General features: G+C 35.3%; 2 protein-coding genes across 10 annotated transcripts; both read right to left on the bottom strand.

The window, feature by feature from the left end:
- Positions 1 to 2,429: 2,429 nt before the first annotated feature.
- Positions 2,430 to 7,270, bottom strand: TRZ1 (tRNAse Z1). 5 transcript variants are annotated; one of them, XM_039026084.2, is made up of 10 exons: positions 7,009 to 7,166; positions 5,753 to 6,102; positions 4,860 to 5,159; positions 4,383 to 4,545; positions 4,199 to 4,269; positions 3,913 to 4,008; positions 3,643 to 3,756; positions 3,150 to 3,218; positions 2,968 to 3,042; positions 2,430 to 2,768 (listed from the first exon to the last, which is right to left on the bottom strand). In XM_039026084.2, exons 2-10 carry the CDS (start codon positions 5,756 to 5,758, stop codon positions 2,694 to 2,696), a joined length of 969 nt encoding a protein of 322 aa, XP_038882012.2. In that variant the 5' UTR covers positions 5,759 to 6,102; positions 7,009 to 7,166; the 3' UTR covers positions 2,430 to 2,693. The 5 variants fall into 5 exon arrangements, 4 of the variants coding, with proteins under 4 accessions (XP_038882012.2, XP_038882013.2, XP_090167564.1 ...); XM_039026085.2 differs by lacking the exon at positions 5,753 to 6,102 and having other exon boundaries at positions 7,009 to 7,270; XM_090311438.1 differs by lacking the exons at positions 3,643 to 3,756; positions 5,753 to 6,102 and having other exon boundaries at positions 7,009 to 7,184.
- Positions 7,271 to 12,845: 5,575 nt separating this feature from the next.
- Positions 12,846 to 17,345, bottom strand: LOC120073205 (Mitochondrial transcription termination factor family protein). Of its 5 annotated transcripts, none has more exons than XR_016528080.1 (3): positions 14,529 to 17,322; positions 14,179 to 14,334; positions 12,846 to 14,095 (listed from the first exon to the last, which is right to left on the bottom strand). XR_016528080.1 is itself a non-coding variant. In XM_090311433.1 (2 exons), exon 2 carries the CDS (start codon positions 15,728 to 15,730, stop codon positions 14,582 to 14,584), a length of 1,149 nt encoding a protein of 382 aa, XP_090167559.1. In that variant the 5' UTR covers positions 15,731 to 15,760; positions 16,839 to 17,345; the 3' UTR covers positions 14,385 to 14,581. The 5 variants fall into 5 exon arrangements, 3 of the variants coding, with proteins under 3 accessions (XP_090167559.1, XP_090167561.1, XP_090167560.1); XR_016528081.1 differs by having other exon boundaries at positions 14,179 to 14,241; XM_090311433.1 differs by lacking the exons at positions 12,846 to 14,095; positions 14,179 to 14,334 and having other exon boundaries at positions 14,385 to 15,760; positions 16,839 to 17,345.
- Between the last annotated feature and the right edge of the window lie 477 nt (positions 17,346 to 17,822).

Raw genomic sequence — 17,822 nt, 5'->3', positions numbered from 1 at the left:
TTTACAAGCATTCTTAATATGGATTAGTTGAAGTTAGATTTTGAAGTCCAGCATTAGCTCATGATTTAGGTGTTTGATAAATGAGTATGAGTTATTATTATCCATGTTTGTTAAGCCCATAAAGAAAACCTACCACTCAAAACTCTTCTTTTTTAACTTATTAGGGAAATAAGGTTGTTTTGAAACTTATTAGAGAAATATTGTTGTTTTGGGAGATCGAGGCTAGAAATCGAGAGTTGAGGATTCGATTAATGTAGAGGTCGAACGTTGAAAACTCGACACACAAAGAAAAACTTGAAAACAATATGTATATTAGGGTTGTCAATTCGACATACATAGGTCGAACATTGGAAACAATAGAAGGTTGAAGTTTCGACATTCATAAGTCGAAACTTCAACCCTCAACAAGTGAAATCTCGCTAATTTTGTGATGAGGATCTCGCTCTAGAAGGGAATCTCGCTAGAAATGTGGGCTGAATCTCGTTGGTAAGGTGAACATCGTTAGGAAAGAAATGTTTGATCTCGCTCATGAGGAGGATCTCGCTCATAAGGATCTCACTCATGAAGATCCTCATGAGCGAAATCCTTATGAGTGAGATCCTCATGTTAAGTCAGTCAGGATTTGGCTAGAACGAGGAGTTCAAATGTGTCCAGGTCGAGAGGGAGATTTTCGATCTTTGGGTTCGAGTAAGATTCTAGAAAAAAAATGTACGGGTACGTGTTATAATATAAATATTAATAATGTGTATGTGTATCAATGTAGAATCATCTCAATGCGAAGGGGATGTTGAACAAGTCATTCCCACATTACGATGACCTCTCTATCGTATTTGGGAAAGACAGAGCAGTAGGACAATCAAGTGAGGACCCATACGTGATGGCGACGAATGCACTCATAGAGTTTGAAAATGAGATTCAACTTGGATCACAGGACTATCACACACCTGAGGTTCGCCAGACAGAATCACCATTAAATCAAGATGAAATAGATGAAAAGCCAGCAGAGCAATCTATAGGTAAGTGTACCTGTCGAGTCATCTCGAGGCAGTAAGAGGAAGAGGCCATCATTCCAAGCTGAAATGATCGACATCATGAGATCGACTATTGAAATGCAGAGCACACACATGGGTAGACTTGTATCGTGGCAAAAGGAGAAGTATGAGCTGGAGTTATACAGCATTGATGGCCTGGATAAGGATGATCAAGTCACCCTTATTGACCTCACAGACATTATGACTTCCTTGTCACAGACATTCAGGAGACAGATTGCTTCCTTGCAGTACCAAAACACGCACGGAAGAGATACTACCTCCATCTACTAGGAAGAAACATGTAGACTGACCACACCCCTATATTTTGTTTATAGTTCTTTTGGATTGTCATGTCGAAAAGAATGATAACTTTTGCATACGTCATGACATGTAATTTTTGTGTTTGTAAAAAGAACATATATTTTGTAAATTTATTTTGGAAACGGTCACATGTTCGGTCGGTTCATAATATTTGTGATCTTATGAAAAATGTTACTGTACTACATCACATTCTCACCATCATAATCAAATGAAAGGTAATTATCCTATGTCCAATTTCAATTCCAAATATACTATCCATATTATATAAAAATAAACTGTATGATATGTGAAATAATAAAGTTAAGTTAACAAAATTCAATATATATACATACAATATACCAATTAGTAATTGGAATAATTACCTTCAATATATATACATACAATATACAATATACCAATTAATTGAAACAACAATATGAAATATATTTTATTGGTATGTTTTACCGATTGAAAAGAATTAGAATTATTACAATTTTTGAAAAGAATATATGAAAAAATAATCTATTATGTTCTACAAATTAAAAGAAAAAAAATTGAAATTGTTCAATTTATGTAATAAATTATTTGAGAAAATACATATATATTTAAAAATTAATCAACAATAGCAAAGCATAAAATTAAAAAATAAAAGAATGAAATAAAAAACAAACCAAAAAAAAATAGAACTAATCCCATTCACAAAAAAACTGCATCAGATCCCCAACTCAACTCAACAGACAATAATTACCAACTCAACTCAACTTGCACAACAAACATAGACAATAATTACCAACTCAACTCAACTCTATAAACAAAGACAATTAAACTCCCCAGATAATTTAACTCTCCAGATAATAATTATTAACTCAACTCTTACTTTTATCACATACCAAACACACCCTTAGTGATATTTATTTTTCAATATTTTTGTTTTGAATAGAAATCGTGCTTCTTGTTGTTAAAAAGAACTTCATGTGTATCATTCTCCCAACTATTACCAAACTTTTCCATTTTACGAATGTGATATATTTGAAAGGCAAAATGGTAAATAATAACAAGGACATCAATTTAAAAAGTAATAATAATAAATAAAGCATATAAGTTAAATTGTCAATCTTAATTTGTGACTTGAATCTTTCTACTTCGAACTGTAATAGATATAATTGTCAGTCATACTCACAAAAATAGAGACAACCCAATTCAAAGCACACTACTTTCGCAATGAAATCATTCAATAAAATAAACCATGAAAAATTACAATAGAACTAGGAAAAAAAAAGTATAAAAGTGAGCAAAATGATCTCCAGAACACTTCTAAATAACCTGTGGATATGAAAGTGTATTGGACGGGTGCACCCCACCTCAAAAACCTTCCATTAGCGCAGAAACTCGGCCTGCCAAAGGTGGAGGTATAGTAGCTATGGCTTGCTGAATTTCCTGATTAACCAAAAAAGCAAGAAATATATTTAGCTTTACCAATACATACCCGAAAATCAACTTGGGACTTATTAGTCTCTTAAATCCTCTCTATAAAAGATGGAACTGGGAAGATGGATTGTCACCTAGTAGAAGGATCGCACCAGAAAACTAACTAAAAACATGAACTTGAGAGATCAACAAACTGGCATAGAAATACCTCTGTAGTGTAGCGAGCTGAAAAATGAATCAGAAGAATCGCTTTGTTCTTAAACTTTTCACCATGGTTTATTATCTGGGACGGATCAGCAACACAAGAAGCACACAAGGATGTAAATTTACAAGATAAAGTCGTTGAATGAATACGGGAATAGCAGGAGTTACAATGTTGAGTGAACGAACCTCAAACAGGTGAGTGTGGCCGTATTCTCTTGCATGCTCAACTGTAACTCTATTTTCAAGAAATGTGCTCTGCAAAGAAGAATGGGTGGGCAGCATGAAGGATTAAACCTCAATAGAACCCACTCTTCCAAGATGATAACCAACACTATTTTTCTCATTCCAAATCCCTTATATCATATTCAAAATTACTCTAAGCTATGTTAATGATTCAAAATCAATTTTGATGAGAGGAAAATTATAATTAAAAGTTTAAAATCAAACATCAAAATAAACTGATTAATTGCATAATTATCAGTGAGATTTTTTTACTTGACAAAAATGAGTTTAATCATGTCAAAATCATTACCAAGTATGTCTTATATCAATCCACGAATATGTAAAACCCTATATAAACAAACAAGAAATTAGCATTATAATGCTAACATCTATTTTGTTTTAGCTAGGACGCATTCATAAGATTGAGATATAATGCTGCAGTCTTCAAGTACCGAACCTCCATAACTAGGATCTTTGCCCTCAATATGTCAATATTATTTTCATCAACTATAAAGTCGGATGTGGTATCTCCAGTAAAAGCCACTTCAGGTTCGGTAATTGTGTAAGTAATCTGGCACAAAAGCAACATAACCAAGATAGTTATGTACTTAAGGAGAACCCAAGATCTATGTACTTAAGGAGAACTTTAAAAAATGGAGAAACGTAAAAGAAAAAGTATAATCAGAGGAAAACCATGAAATATATGAATATAACAGTCAAGACACACCTCCGCACCAGATAACCGGAGTTTCTTGATCTCATTGCCAGATAGTCCCAAGTACTCTTTCTTAAGTTTCTGCTTTACAGAGTAAAGTAGATAACCCTGCCATAGTTATGGGTAGATTATGGACAAAAAAGAACAACAAAATCATCAAATATGCTAACAATTTATCAACGGGCAAAAGCTACCTTCTATCAATTCAGATGTCAGAATTTCAAATCTCCCACTCCATATTCTTGGACTCAAAAAAGATAATAGTAAAATCAAAGTATATGTGCAATAAATAGGTTACCTGACTGTCAATGACATGGTATGTCTTAAACGCCCTCACTTTGAGGTCCCTTCTCAATGACAACTCTTCCCCTGCAAACAAAATATATGAATGGAAGAATGTAATACACTGAAACACGAAAATTGGGTAAAATACACCAAATTATTCATTGGAGAAAATAAGATAATTCAATAAGGGACGCTACCCACTTCCAAGCCAATCAAATTACATCTCAGCTCAGATTGATCCAATCTTCTGTGTACCTCTAAAAGATTTTCTACATCATTCTTTATAGATTTTGGTACAATAATTGTTGGCGGTTTCATTTTGTATAATCCACGGGTAGCAACATACAAAGGAAGTCCCCCCTATTAAGCACAAAAGCTACCGATAAGCTGCAGATGAACAAAATGCGATCGATGTTTGACTTGAATATTAGAACTTCCCAACAAACTTGGGAAGGTAAAACTAGATTCAAATCAAATAGATACTTGAATTGATTGAAGATAGCTGCAACAAAACCACAGGTAATTACTAGACTTCAAATCCTAAGCCCTAAATCAACAGAATTCCACTTCGATATCTACTACGCAAACGACCGTAAGGTCTCCCGCCATGGGAACAAGCTCAGACGACAATGAGATGGTTGAAAAATGAAGCGGTGAGAGGGGCATGAACTTACAATGTGATCCATATGACCATGGGAGATGAAGAGGAAGTCCTGGCTTATGGCCTTTTGAGGGCAGCGACCAATATCAAACGCCAAACTGAGGGTTGGGAAAATGACGCAAGTTTCATGGCCTCCAATGGACAAGCCCTTAATTGGGTATCCTTCAATTTGCATTCCCTTGCACGATTCCATCGGGTCCGAATCCAAGCTTTTGCTGCTACATCCTGTTCCGGCTGCCATTGAAATGTACGACCGGCAAATTGACGGAGACCGAGAAAGCAGCTGTGAATGACTTAATTCACTTGATGACCACTGCAATTTATTTTATTAAAAAAAAATCTCTTAATTTCTATTAAAAAAAATAATTATGACAATGGATTGTTTGTTGAAAACACTTTTTCCTATGTAGTCATTTCAAACATGTACTTAGTTTATAACGATTTAGTCCATATCTAAGAAGCATAGACATGGATACAGATATGCGATACATATACGATCAGATACGGTGATTCGTCAATTTCTAAAAAACTAAAATACGGATACATCTAAGGATACGTCATTTTTATTTTTATTTTTTTATATATATAAATTTAACCATAAAGAAAGATACTAAAATGTAGTCCAAAACATAAGATATCAAATTAATAACATAAAAGTTCTTAGTACAAAGACAAACTAAAGAAACTTGAAATATTATCACTTTGTCCTACCACAAAGTTCTTAGTACAAACCAAATTAGTAACATAAAGACTAGAAAATAGAAAAACTTGAAATACTCAAATCTTAAATCACCATAACATCATCATCATCAACATCATTATCACTTTCACCACCGCCATGATCTCCCAAAACATCAGCCTCTAACTCTAGTTCATCTAAAGATAAATTGGCTACTTCAAACATACCAACATCTTCAAAACTATCTCCAGCAATGTCCCATGCTTTAGTCTCTCCTCTTGAATATTCTGGAGTACCCCTTGACAAAAGGCGTAGATTGCTGTGAATATATACCAAATCTTCTGCACGTTGAGGTGTCAACTTGTTCCTTTTGAGAGAGTTAATAAAAGAGTATGTGCTCCAATTGCCATAAAATTGATCAAAGGCCTCCTTTGTGAGTCACTCCATCCATCACTCACAATACTCACCCCTTTAGTACGCCATCCATCTCGAATTGGAATTAATAATCGCTCAATATTTGTCTTTTCTCTCTGAAGACGAGTCTTCCTCAACATATTATATCCAGGAGGCAAATATCCTAACAACAAATAATTTGCTGCATAAGAAAATGCTCCTCTAAAGTGTGGATTTCTCGATAAATGAAATGGCAAACCAGCGGAATAAAACATTCTGACAATTAGTGAATGTAATTGGTCTCGTGATGCATTGTTGAATGATTTTTCAATTGCACTTGCATCACTACTACTATACTTTCTCTTCTTTTCAAAGTCCAATTTGCTTGTAATAGGAGAATTACTAACATTAACACCACCAATTGTCATGACCGGAGGTGGTAAGGGAACATTCTTTGGACCTTTTTTTCTAGTCGAGTCTTTACTTCTTCCAATTTTTGCATTTCACTCAAAATGGAAGAAGTGAATTTTAAACAAAGTCCAATTCTTTGACCACTTATCTTCAATAAATGAGCTCTAACCCATGTATAAGAGCTCCTCTTTGAAATATTACAAAGGTTACATTGCCAAAAGAAATTTCCACCCCCGTCGCCTAATTTTTTAATTTTGGTCACATATTTCCAAAGAGGTTTTGTATCAACTTCAACAATGGAGGAGGATGAGTTTATAGAAGGATTAAATGATTGACTTCGACTTGATGCAGATGCCATTTAAACCGGAACAGAGCTGGAAAATTAAATTTTAACTTACTACTGTTAAAAATTAAAATTAAACACCTAAAAATTAACATCAAAGATTCAGATTTCAGACCAAAGGAAACATATTACTGTTAAAAATTTAAATTAAACGCCTAAAATCAAAGATTCAAACTAAAAGAAATGGAAATTTCAGAGATCGAAAATGAAAAATTGAAAACTTGATAAAAAAGAAATGGAAATCAAAATCTGAACAGAAGGATTAAGGAAGGAAGAACAAATGTTTATGGCGGGCCGGTCGAAGTCAAAATCGAAATTGTCGTCGTCTGGGCTGACCTGAGACGAATCGGAATCTGGAATCTGCTGGCTGGAGCGGTCGACGTCGTCGGCGGCTGGGCTGATGAAGAAGAAGTGAACTGGACCAACTGGTGAAGTGAAGTGAAGAGGAATAGTCGAAGACGAAGGGAAGTCGAAGGAAGACCAACTCGGTCGACTTTTAGCTTTTAGGGTTTTTCTTTACTTTTCTTTTTTAGTTTTAGTTTTAAGTTTTAAGTTTTACTTTTGTTTTAGTTTAGGAATTCGATTTTTCATTTTAGTTAGACTTTTGTTTCTAATAATTATATTAATAAAATTAGAAAACTAAGTAGTAAGTGGACTATTTAACTTATTTTTGGGTTAATGGGCTATTGGGCTTAATGGATTTTTGGGTTGGAGAGGAAAAATAAGCAAATTTTAGCTTGCTGTATCCCCTTCACGTATCTTGAAGGGGATACGCGTATCTAAAATTAAGATAATATATATATATATTAGATACTCCATTTCACATATCTGACATGTATCTACCACGTATCTAGACGTATCAGTATCAAATACGTATTTGATACCGATTCTCTGCACCTTTTGAAGTATCTGTACTTCATAGGTTCATATACTTTTAATTTTGTAACACTAACTGAACTTTAATAGGTAACAATTTGATCCTTGAACTTTTAATTTGTAACAATATAGTCCCTACCGAAAAAAAACTATCACAATTAGTTATCATCTTTTATTATTTTATGATGTAAATTTTGTATTTTGTAAAAATATTGAGTCTCTAATTAATTTATCAATTTATTTGTGTAAGAAATATCATTAAACATTAACATTAACTTCTATATTAGAAACTAAATCACTAAACTTTAAAATGTGTTTTATCTTTACAAATTTTAAAGTACAAGAGTTAAACTTTTACATAGTAAAGCTTACGAACTAATTGTTACAAAATTAAAAATACAGATACTAAATCGTTATAAAATATAAAGACTAAATTGTTACTTCTATGAAAGTTTGGGAACAAAAGCGATTGTTTAACATTTTTCTTTAAAAGCATCCATTTTGGTGTTAAAATATAAATGTGCATAAAGTTTAATTAAAAATTTCAAATTAATCAATTTTGACCATAAAGTTATATTAAAAATTATAACCGCAACCTTTGATGTAATTTAAGCTAATTCACCTACTGATTTTTAATAGAAGAAGACAAGGTAAAAAAATTTATAAACTCATTAATTTCACTAAAATAAAGTTTCGTAAAAATGGATATGATTGTACAAATTAATCATTGGATAACATACTTAAAATTCATAAATCTCAAAAAAAACAAAAAAAAACAAAAAAAATTATAATGTTAAATTCATATCTTTTGTGTGTGTGAACGAGAAAGTATTAGATGGTTAAAATTGTAACACTTTTCGAAGTTTGGAGGTTAAAATTGCAATTGTGGTTAAATTTTTTTAAATTAATATTTAAGTTTGTAAATCTCTAACTCTTTTTTTCCAACAATGGTAAATATGTCTTCAGATAACTTGAAAATCAAATTTTACCTTTGAACTTGTCATTTTATATTAATTTTTAAGAATTTCAGTTTCATCCAATCATACCACATGATTATTTAAATATTTATAATTCTATGGTCTACTCAAATTTTGTTGATTCACATACTAATTTTAACAAATTAAAATAAAAATGAATAAAAGACCTCTATACATTAATTTATTTAGGTCCCGTTTGGTAATCATTTTGATTTTTGATTTTTATTTTTTAAAATTAAGTCTATGACCACTACTTTCACTTCAGCTCTAAATTTCTTCCTTTGTTATCTACTTTTCATCAATGGTTTAAAAATCAAGCCATATTTTGAGAACTAAAAAAAATAGCTTTCAAAAAGTTGTTTTTGTTTTTGAAATTTAGCTAAGAATTCAATTATTGTAATTAAGAAAGATGCAAATCATTGTAAGAAATGTAGATGAAATAGGCTTAAATTTCAAAAACAAAAACAAAAAAACCAAATGGTTACCAAACAAGGTTTAAAGTAATATCAAGTTACCAAACGAGGCTTAAAGTAATATCAAATTTGGTACCAATTTAATATTGATCAGAATACAAATTAATTGTGGATATTCCTAATTACTAATTTATCTTACAACATAATACATATATATGTATACATTTAGGTATGTACATATATACGTATGTATGTATATACGTTAATTGTATCTACCACCGTTTAGAGTTGTGCATTGTTCTAAACTATTACTTCATGTTTTTAGTTACTCTCACTCTAATTTGCTTGAGAGAGTCTGTTCTCTGTTTTTTACATGAATGATTTTTTTTCAGGCTTCTCAAGCTCTTTCGCCTGTTCCAACAGTGCGGCCATTTCCGACTTCTTTATCGCCTCCCGCTGGTCCTCTAGAATCTTGGTGGTATAATAGAAAGTGCAAAATGGTCACTACCCTTGTAAGAGCAGGTAATGGGTGCAATAATGATCTTGGTTGTAGGAGCACCCAATGCTTCAACAAGCAAGATCATTTGAGGCTCTGCCACTATTTGGAGTTACGCATTGGTCTAATCTATTGGTTAATATGTTTAGTCACCTTTATTCCAATCTGTTTCAATCTGTTTGAGAGACTTTGTTCTTTGTTTTTTCCTTTTTCTCCCTTCTCAAGCGGCTGCTCTGATCGTACTGCCATGTCTAACTTCTCTACCCCTTTGCACTAGTCTGTTAGAATCTTATTGGTGCAATAGAAATTGCAATGATAGTCACTGTCCTTATGTAAGAGTGAGTAAGAGGTGTAATGACGATCTTGGTTGTAGGTGCATCCATTGCTTCAATAAGCAAGGTCATCCCGAGGCTCCACCACTATTGGAATTGTGCATTGCTCTAACATGTTGCTTCATGTTTTTAGTTACTTCCATTCAAATCTGAGAGACTTTGTTCTTTGTGCTTTACATGAACGATGAACGATTTTTTTTTCTGCTTCTCAAGTTGCTTCTGCTACTTTAGTTGCACTGCCATGACCAACTTTCCCACCGCCTTCTGCTGCCCTGCCACATTCTTGTAAGTGCAATAAGGGTCATTGCCCTATGCCCTTGCGTAGGTGCGATAACTATTTTGGTCATTGGTGCATCCAATGCTTCAATAAGAAAAGGCATCCTCAACTTCCAACACAAAAGGAACCTTGGCCTTTGTCTCGTTGATGCAATATAGGAAAGGTGTCCCGTTGCTAGTATTTGTTGATTAAAGTTGCGTTGGCAGAGTTTCTACCCACTCGACCTTGTGAATGCAATATATGAAAATTTTCAACCACTCAATCTTCTACACACGAGCTGTGTTGGTGGAATGCCAACCCAACAAAAAAATGTTGGTAGACGACCGTAGGCATACCTTCTAAGTTCTACAAAAGCGAGTTGATAGATGACCGCCGATAACAGAAAATCATCGCTAAAATCATATACATAAAAAAATATAACTTTATCTTAAAAATACATCTATTCTTTTAAAAACTACAATATTATCTTTGATTTTTCATAAATATTTCAAAATTAATATTAATTAGAGTAGAAAACCTATTAGGGAGTGTTTAAGCCCTCAACTTCATGACTCCCTCCACATTTGGAACTCTAATTATAATAGTTATACAATTAACTACAATATTACAATTTTAAATCCTTCTTTATCATAGTATTTACTCTTGAGTTATAGAGTTTACTATTCTTTACGCATCCTCTCTTTCCCTCTTTGTTCAAGTGTTTATTATTTCCTACCCAAACTAAAATAGTCTTGCCCCAAACACAAACAATTATAACTTATAAAGTACTATAGCCCACAAACTATGTTAATAACTTACTATAATACTCAACTCAATGCCCCAAACATCCTTAGAGTGCTATAAAAAAAGTCAATGTGTGACGGAATGTTATGGTTGTGGGTGCCCAACCATCTGGAATATTAGAATGGAGTGATGTTAAATATTTATGGTCTCAAAGTATTCCAACATTCACTCATGCTCCTTACCATTGTCGAACCATGACCATAGACATGCAAGCACATCAGTCATTAGCAAGCTAATATTGGACAAGGCGGGAGGCATTGGTCATGTGAGGACAAAAGATTCGACATGTTTCAAACTTTCTCCATTCACAAGTTTTGACTCAACCTTTTCCTTTTCAATCACAAAGGGTAAAAGATTCTGTTTGTGGGATCATATGCAATGACAATAAGAGCGGCAAAAACCTATGACACAAGGAATGCTTATCATTTTTACCATCTGATGAACATTTTAATGTAAGTGAATGTCAAACTCATTGTCACGCCCCACAAAAACGGTTCTTCAAATCGCGCCACCAAGGGGCATGAGACTCCAATAGCATGGTCAAGAGGGAGTCAAGACTCATCAGAAGGCATCCAAAGGACATGCAAGGTTGATAGGTGTGTCTTGGTCAGGGCACCCACGTGCTGGGGTGAAAGAATACGAGGGTGTGGCAAGGCAACACGACATGACATGAGTGTCTTGGGCGGCACCCACGTGCCAAGGATGGGGCATACAAGGGCGTGGCAAGGCACCACAGCGTAGGAGATGCCAAGGACAATGCCCATGTGCGCAAGGCTGTGCGTGGCCAAGCACGCACACATGCTCGGGAGAGGCAAGGCCAAGGAAATTTACAAACGCGCGACGAAGCACACACCCTTGTCCGAAGTGCGCGAGTTCCAGATGCGCATGCCTGTGCGCGCCCGCAAGCATGCGCGTGCAGATGCATGCCCACGCGCCCCACAGACGGACGCCCAGGCACAAGCGTGCGGCAGGCCCTGCGTATGCGCCCACGACCCAGTCGCTTCGGGAAGACACGGGAAGGCGTCTGACGGTCCTAGACGGCCCTAGAAGCTTATGGAAGCCACGAGACAATGCCAGCGCCCACGAGAAGCCTCTAGGCATGTCTGGAAGCCTCTGGACAGCCCCACCCAGTGCTGGAAGGGCCTAGACAGTGCCAGAATGTGCCAACATGTGCTAGACAGCCCCACACAGTCCCGAAAGGCTCTAGAAGGGTCTAGACAACACCAGAACATCACGGATAACTCTAGAAGGCTCATGGACCATCTAGAACGTCCCAACATCAACACTCTTGTACATACTCTAGATTACTCCGTAATGGTCTAGAATAGTCTAGGAGCGTCTAGAATGTTCATGTATGTACTTGGAAAGATGTAGAAGGGTCTAGAATGGCCTAGGGACATGTCCAAGACACCTTGAAGTGTCTAGAAACCTCCATGGCCGACCTTGAGGGGGCCTAGGTCAGTTGGGGCACCTATAAATAGCCCAAGAGGGGGCCTCATTTGTACATAGGCAACATAGTCAACCCACTCAACATCATTCCTTAATAAAGCCTCTCAATATTCTTCCAAACTCACTCACTTGTCCAACACTCTCTAAACCTCTAAGGCGTGTATCTAAGTGTCTTGAATAGACACAAGCTACTTGGTGCTCTTTGATAGCAAGATTGCATGGTTAGTCGTCTCAAACACTGATTCCATGACACTCATACATACAAGGCAAAATTGCATAATTCCGATGATTTTTTGTCCTTTTTTTTATTTCAGAAGTAATTTATGCTATTTTTTTTAATTATTCTTATATGTATAATATTGTTAGCAATGTTTGCTCTTTTTTCCTTGCAAATCATCACATCTTTGAAACCATTGAATTCAAATTAGGGAGTTATATTGTCGATTTGTATATTCCTTTTTCATAAGTAAATAAATAAATAGTGTTTGCCTACCACTCAATTTTGATCTGTGGTTGGAATACATGTCTATATTAACATGTTATAACATATACTTTAAGCCATGACAGCAATTTGTTGAAATAAGAAAATGTAGATATAAATAACTATGAAATTCAATAAAATTTATAAGTTTCGATTATTTTAACAACCAATTCAGCTATGCAATGGACTAAATCAATAGTATTATTCAAAAAGTAAATATCAATAAAACATAAAACAAAAAATATAGTCAAGCCAACAAATTGTGGAGATGTTAGTTTTCTACTACCGTTCTCTGACTGCTCGTATTTTTCTCAAGGGTTTTATATGCTTTGGCATAATGCACATAACTTCAAACGCCTCAATCTTTTACTTAGATAGCAATCTCACATGGCAGAATAATCGAACTAAGCATGCTATTTTGTCCCATCATTTATCCTTTAACAAAAACCAAACATGCTTAGAATCGACTACATCAATAAGCAAGGTGTCCGAATCAGACCACATTGATAGAAAGAAAGAAACAATGTACTTGCTAACCGTAGATAGAAAGAAACAAGGTCCATCGCAAAGATGGGACGGCTGCTCTCATTCATTCTAATAGCGTATCCCTTGCGCCAAGTGAAAAGAGAATAAGAACGGCAATGTGCATAAAGTTCAACATATTGAAGTAGCTGGTGATCAAACAGTAGCAGCTGGAAATGTCAAACTCAGCAGAAAGAATTATAAACCTCCCACCAAAATCAAGGTATGGTGCATTTTTTTACTAGAAGCCAGATAATTATGAAAAGCAAGCAGTACATGCAAAATATGGTGTTATTTTTCACTAGAAGCCAAATAATTATGAAAAGAAAGCAGTACATGCAAAATAAACTGGTGTAACACCATAATTGATAAATAGAGTGAGAACAAAAGAAAATATGATATAGTGTATGACGATCATATTGGTTAACACAAAGACAAAATTTTGAAGTACAGATCATGGAAGTTTCGTACATCAATAGTTATAGTTCAATAAACATTTTAAATCTTCCCGTGAAATTAGGCCTTTTGATTCCTAAAGACCATGTGATTCTGCAATCTCCTTCCATTTTGAGATGGTTGTAATTCGTAAATGACTACTCATCATAGAACTTTAGCTCTTCCGTTTTGTAGGAAAATTATTTATATAAAAAAGAAAGAACCTACGAACTCATACTATCAAGCCTCGTAACAATTAATTACCTGGTGGCCATTAGAGTCAGCTGCCATTTTCAGTCATCGTCTTTAATCCTACTGAAGTTGGTGGCAGATGTACTTCAAACTTGGCATTGGAACCAAGCAGTTCGCTGTTGTTCAATTGCTGTAAAAAATAAAAAATGTATATAAATGAAATCCTAAACAAGCTTTTTTTTTACTTAATATTTGATAAGGTAGAATCCTCACTGGTTCTTCTGTCCAATCTTCCTACAACGATCAAAATCCCACAATTTAACCTCCATAATCTTCCTGAGCTTATGAGAATGCAATGTTAATAAATGACAATTAGAAGACAACAAGTTACATGTTCTCAGCTCATCCTCCAAATAAAGAACAGGTAATCTACAGCACAAACAGGATAAGTTGAGAAACATTTCCAAATCTAATAGGTATTCACGCAAATGGGTTTTGAACTTTATTCTTGCTGACAAATGATACAACAATGCAGGAACTGAAGTGCTGTACATGACAAAAATTATCATTTTGTTAATGAATCAATTACAATTCAAAACATAGCGTCATAAATTTGGTCTAACCTCCAAGCCAGATATCTCTTAGATTAACCTTGAAAATGTCAAAAGAGAGAGGTTTAGAAAGGGAATCCCCTATAACTGATCTTCCTTGAGGTTTCTCCCAAACGCTTAATGCCTTTTGCAATTTGATAGAACTGCATCAACTCATCAGCAACATCTTTTGGTTGACTGTAAATAAATTTCTTCAAGAATCTCTTCTCTGTCATCCTAAGGGCCCTGAGCAGTGGATGGCCTTTGATCTGCATATGGAGACCCATTTCCTCCATCTTCCCTAGGAGATGCACCCGTGGCTTCAAGACAGCATCCAGGTTAAAATATAACAGAAATGGATAGTTGAGAATAACTTTAGCAGGTAACTTCAACGTGCACAAGATGAAAGTCATGTTCCTTTGCACTTTATCGACTGATAGAGTCAAGATAAGGGGAGATCGCCCAAGCAAAGCAAATATCTCATCTTCTGTGAAACCAAACTTTTCCAAATTGGCTACTTTATGACGGATCGTTTCAAGTCGTGAGATACCAATGATTGTAACAACATATTTGAACATCTTGTCACCCTGTGAGAGCCCTGTTTTTTGTATGTATTCCATCTTCTCATCATTAAAGGAAGTCCTTGGAATCAATGTGGGGCGAGATATAAGCATGAGAATCAAATCCTTTTTACTAAGACCCATTTCTTCATACTGGGAGATTACAGATTTGACTCTACTATGGAAATCATAAGTCAAAAGTGAGGGGTTCCTTACAATGGCTTTGACAAGAACTTCTTTAGATTCAAATATTTTCAAGAAAGACTCAATCTGCTCATGGAAGTTGTTGTTGATCCAACATTTGAGGAACCGTGGACGACAATTAATGATCTTCACAAGGTCGGGAGATGTGATCCCTAGGCCTTGTAGCAGGTGGAGTTTATTCTGTAGTTGGTTTAAGTCACTCCTGCGCAGAGAAGGCCCACGTGCAAAGATTTGTGCAATATCATTATCAGTACAACCCCATCTCCGGAAAACTTCGGTAAAGTCATTGGCATGTGCTAAAGCCCCTTCTCCCACCTCCTTTTCAACTTGTTTGACACTCACCGTTGAACAAGTGGCAACCTTTAATGTTTGCCAAGCTTCTAGAGGTTGGCTCACCAATATGGAAACAAATGCTTGCCTAGAAGATAGTAAATAGCGGTGCTTGAAATAATCCAAAACTCTGAATTTCATATCAACTTTACAATTCCAGGATCACTGAAGCTGGATTTATCAGACAATACAAGGAAAAGCAAAAAGATTGGCCTCAATTAAACATGATGTCGCATTTGATTTTTCACCATTAAGTAAAATTACAAAATATAACAAGTAGTTTCCACATAAATCTTCGCCATCTTAAAATGAAGTTTCATAAAAGAATATAGAATCAGAGAGAATGAGTGTGCATGTGTTTACTTGCGAGTTCATCGCCTTCTAAGGAAGATTTTGAACACAATTTCCAGGGTTTTAAGAACAAATGGCCACGCAATAAAACTTATCGTAAAGTTCCTGTATGTAAAATATAGGTCAAAATGAGTCCTTTTTTTCTCCACCAGAATGTCTCTCTTAACTCTGTCAGCCTTTCCCACACTTGATTATGACTATTTTCTATTATCTCTTCTATTCCCACTTCCTCCAACTACAAAGTCATATAGTTCTTTAGGCACTGTTACAAACGAATCTAGAAAGCTTTTCCAAAACTCAGTTCATAAAGTCCAGAAACTGCAGAGCATTGGTGAGTCTAACACATATCACCAAATACTCATAACGATTAAACCTGATCTCAAAGATAGTCTTTGGAATATCCACCTTCCTAACTCGTAAATTTAGCTTAAGAAAATCTTTGATTCTTGAAGTTGATTAAAACGTTGTCCATGCATGAGGGCCAACATAATTTCTAACACTCTGGTCATGCTAAACATACAACTAGTCATGAAGGTCATTCATAAATTTTCGTAGTCAACACATAAACTACATTGCTCAATCAACAAACATTTCTTATAACATCTTGGTTGCGAGCACTAAAGCATTCCAATAGCTGTGTCTCTTTGAGCTTATGAAAACCTCGTTATAGCACAAACTTTCTAATTTAGTTTCTTCAATACTAAGAGCCCAAACACAAGTTGTCAAATTAACCGAAAAACAGCGTGCTTAGAATACTTATCCAGATAGATTTAACTCCAAAAATTTTGTCCCTTGGCCTCAATGAATTTTCCCGATCTCAACACAATAAAATCAGAGGTTAGAGTTCAATCTACCATAGCCATAATGGATTTGAAACTGACCGGAACCCAAAACTAACCAGAAAAAGTCGCCAAATGCCCTTAAACATTGCTGGACAGCACGCTAAACTTCCTCAAACTTCTCGAATCTACTATCAAAATAGTGTGGGTAACTTGAGACTGGAGTTAGATTGCCATGGGTAACAATAACCAACAAGAAAACTCATCGAACCGTCACGAAGATGCCCATTGCCGTTGGTCTCGACAGTGACTGGGTGGAGACGCCAGAGCAGCTGCGGTTTACGGTGATCAACAGTCGGGGGAGACGTGGCGGCTCGATCTGTGAAAGAAGAAGTGTGAGTGGAGGAGAGAGAAGCGGACCCTAGAGAGAGGGAGAGAGACCCAAAACTATCCTTCGAGCGACGGCGAACGGCGTCTAGCGGTGTTTCGATTGCCGGCGACGACCGCGGGGTGAACGATGGCGGCTGGCTTAACTTAAGAAAATCTATCTTCTTCTCTTCATTCTTTTCATCATTTTTTTTTTTTTTTTTTTTTTTTTGTTGTTCCAAACCCTGGTGTTGCTCCTATTTTAGACTCCATGTTAGTCCCATGCATTCAACTCCATACTAACAAAAACTAACGAGTTCCATAAAATTTACGTGAGAAGAAAAATAGCAAAATTTAAAGTTATATTTAAGAAAAATAGTAAAAAGATTTCGAAATTATAAAAATAACAAAAAAAATATAAAAAATTAATTAATAAATGATAAAACTATCCTAAAAACATTCAAATTAAGTACAAACCATAATGCAAAGATACACGGTTTAAAAAACAACTCGAATGCCACGAACATGCTCTATCTAAACATTTTATAACTATAAATACATTCTATTTAAACATTGCAGAAGCAAAAATTAAAAATCACCCAATATGGTCCTTAGCGCTTTCGGATGCCTACAAAAACACATGTATACAAGAGAAGCCGACGACCATGTGGCGGGGTAGTGAGAAACTTATGGATGTCCACATTAATGGACTTACTCCAAGGTGAGAAAGAGCAAAG

Source organism: Benincasa hispida, chromosome 3, assembly GCF_027475165.1.
Source record: "Benincasa hispida cultivar pf3 chromosome 3, pf3_genome.v1.1, whole genome shotgun sequence".
NCBI classification, from domain to species: domain Eukaryota; kingdom Viridiplantae; phylum Streptophyta; class Magnoliopsida; order Cucurbitales; family Cucurbitaceae; genus Benincasa; species Benincasa hispida.
The sequence above is the reverse complement of the archived record's forward strand: the minus strand, read 5'-3'. Positions and strand labels throughout refer to the sequence as shown.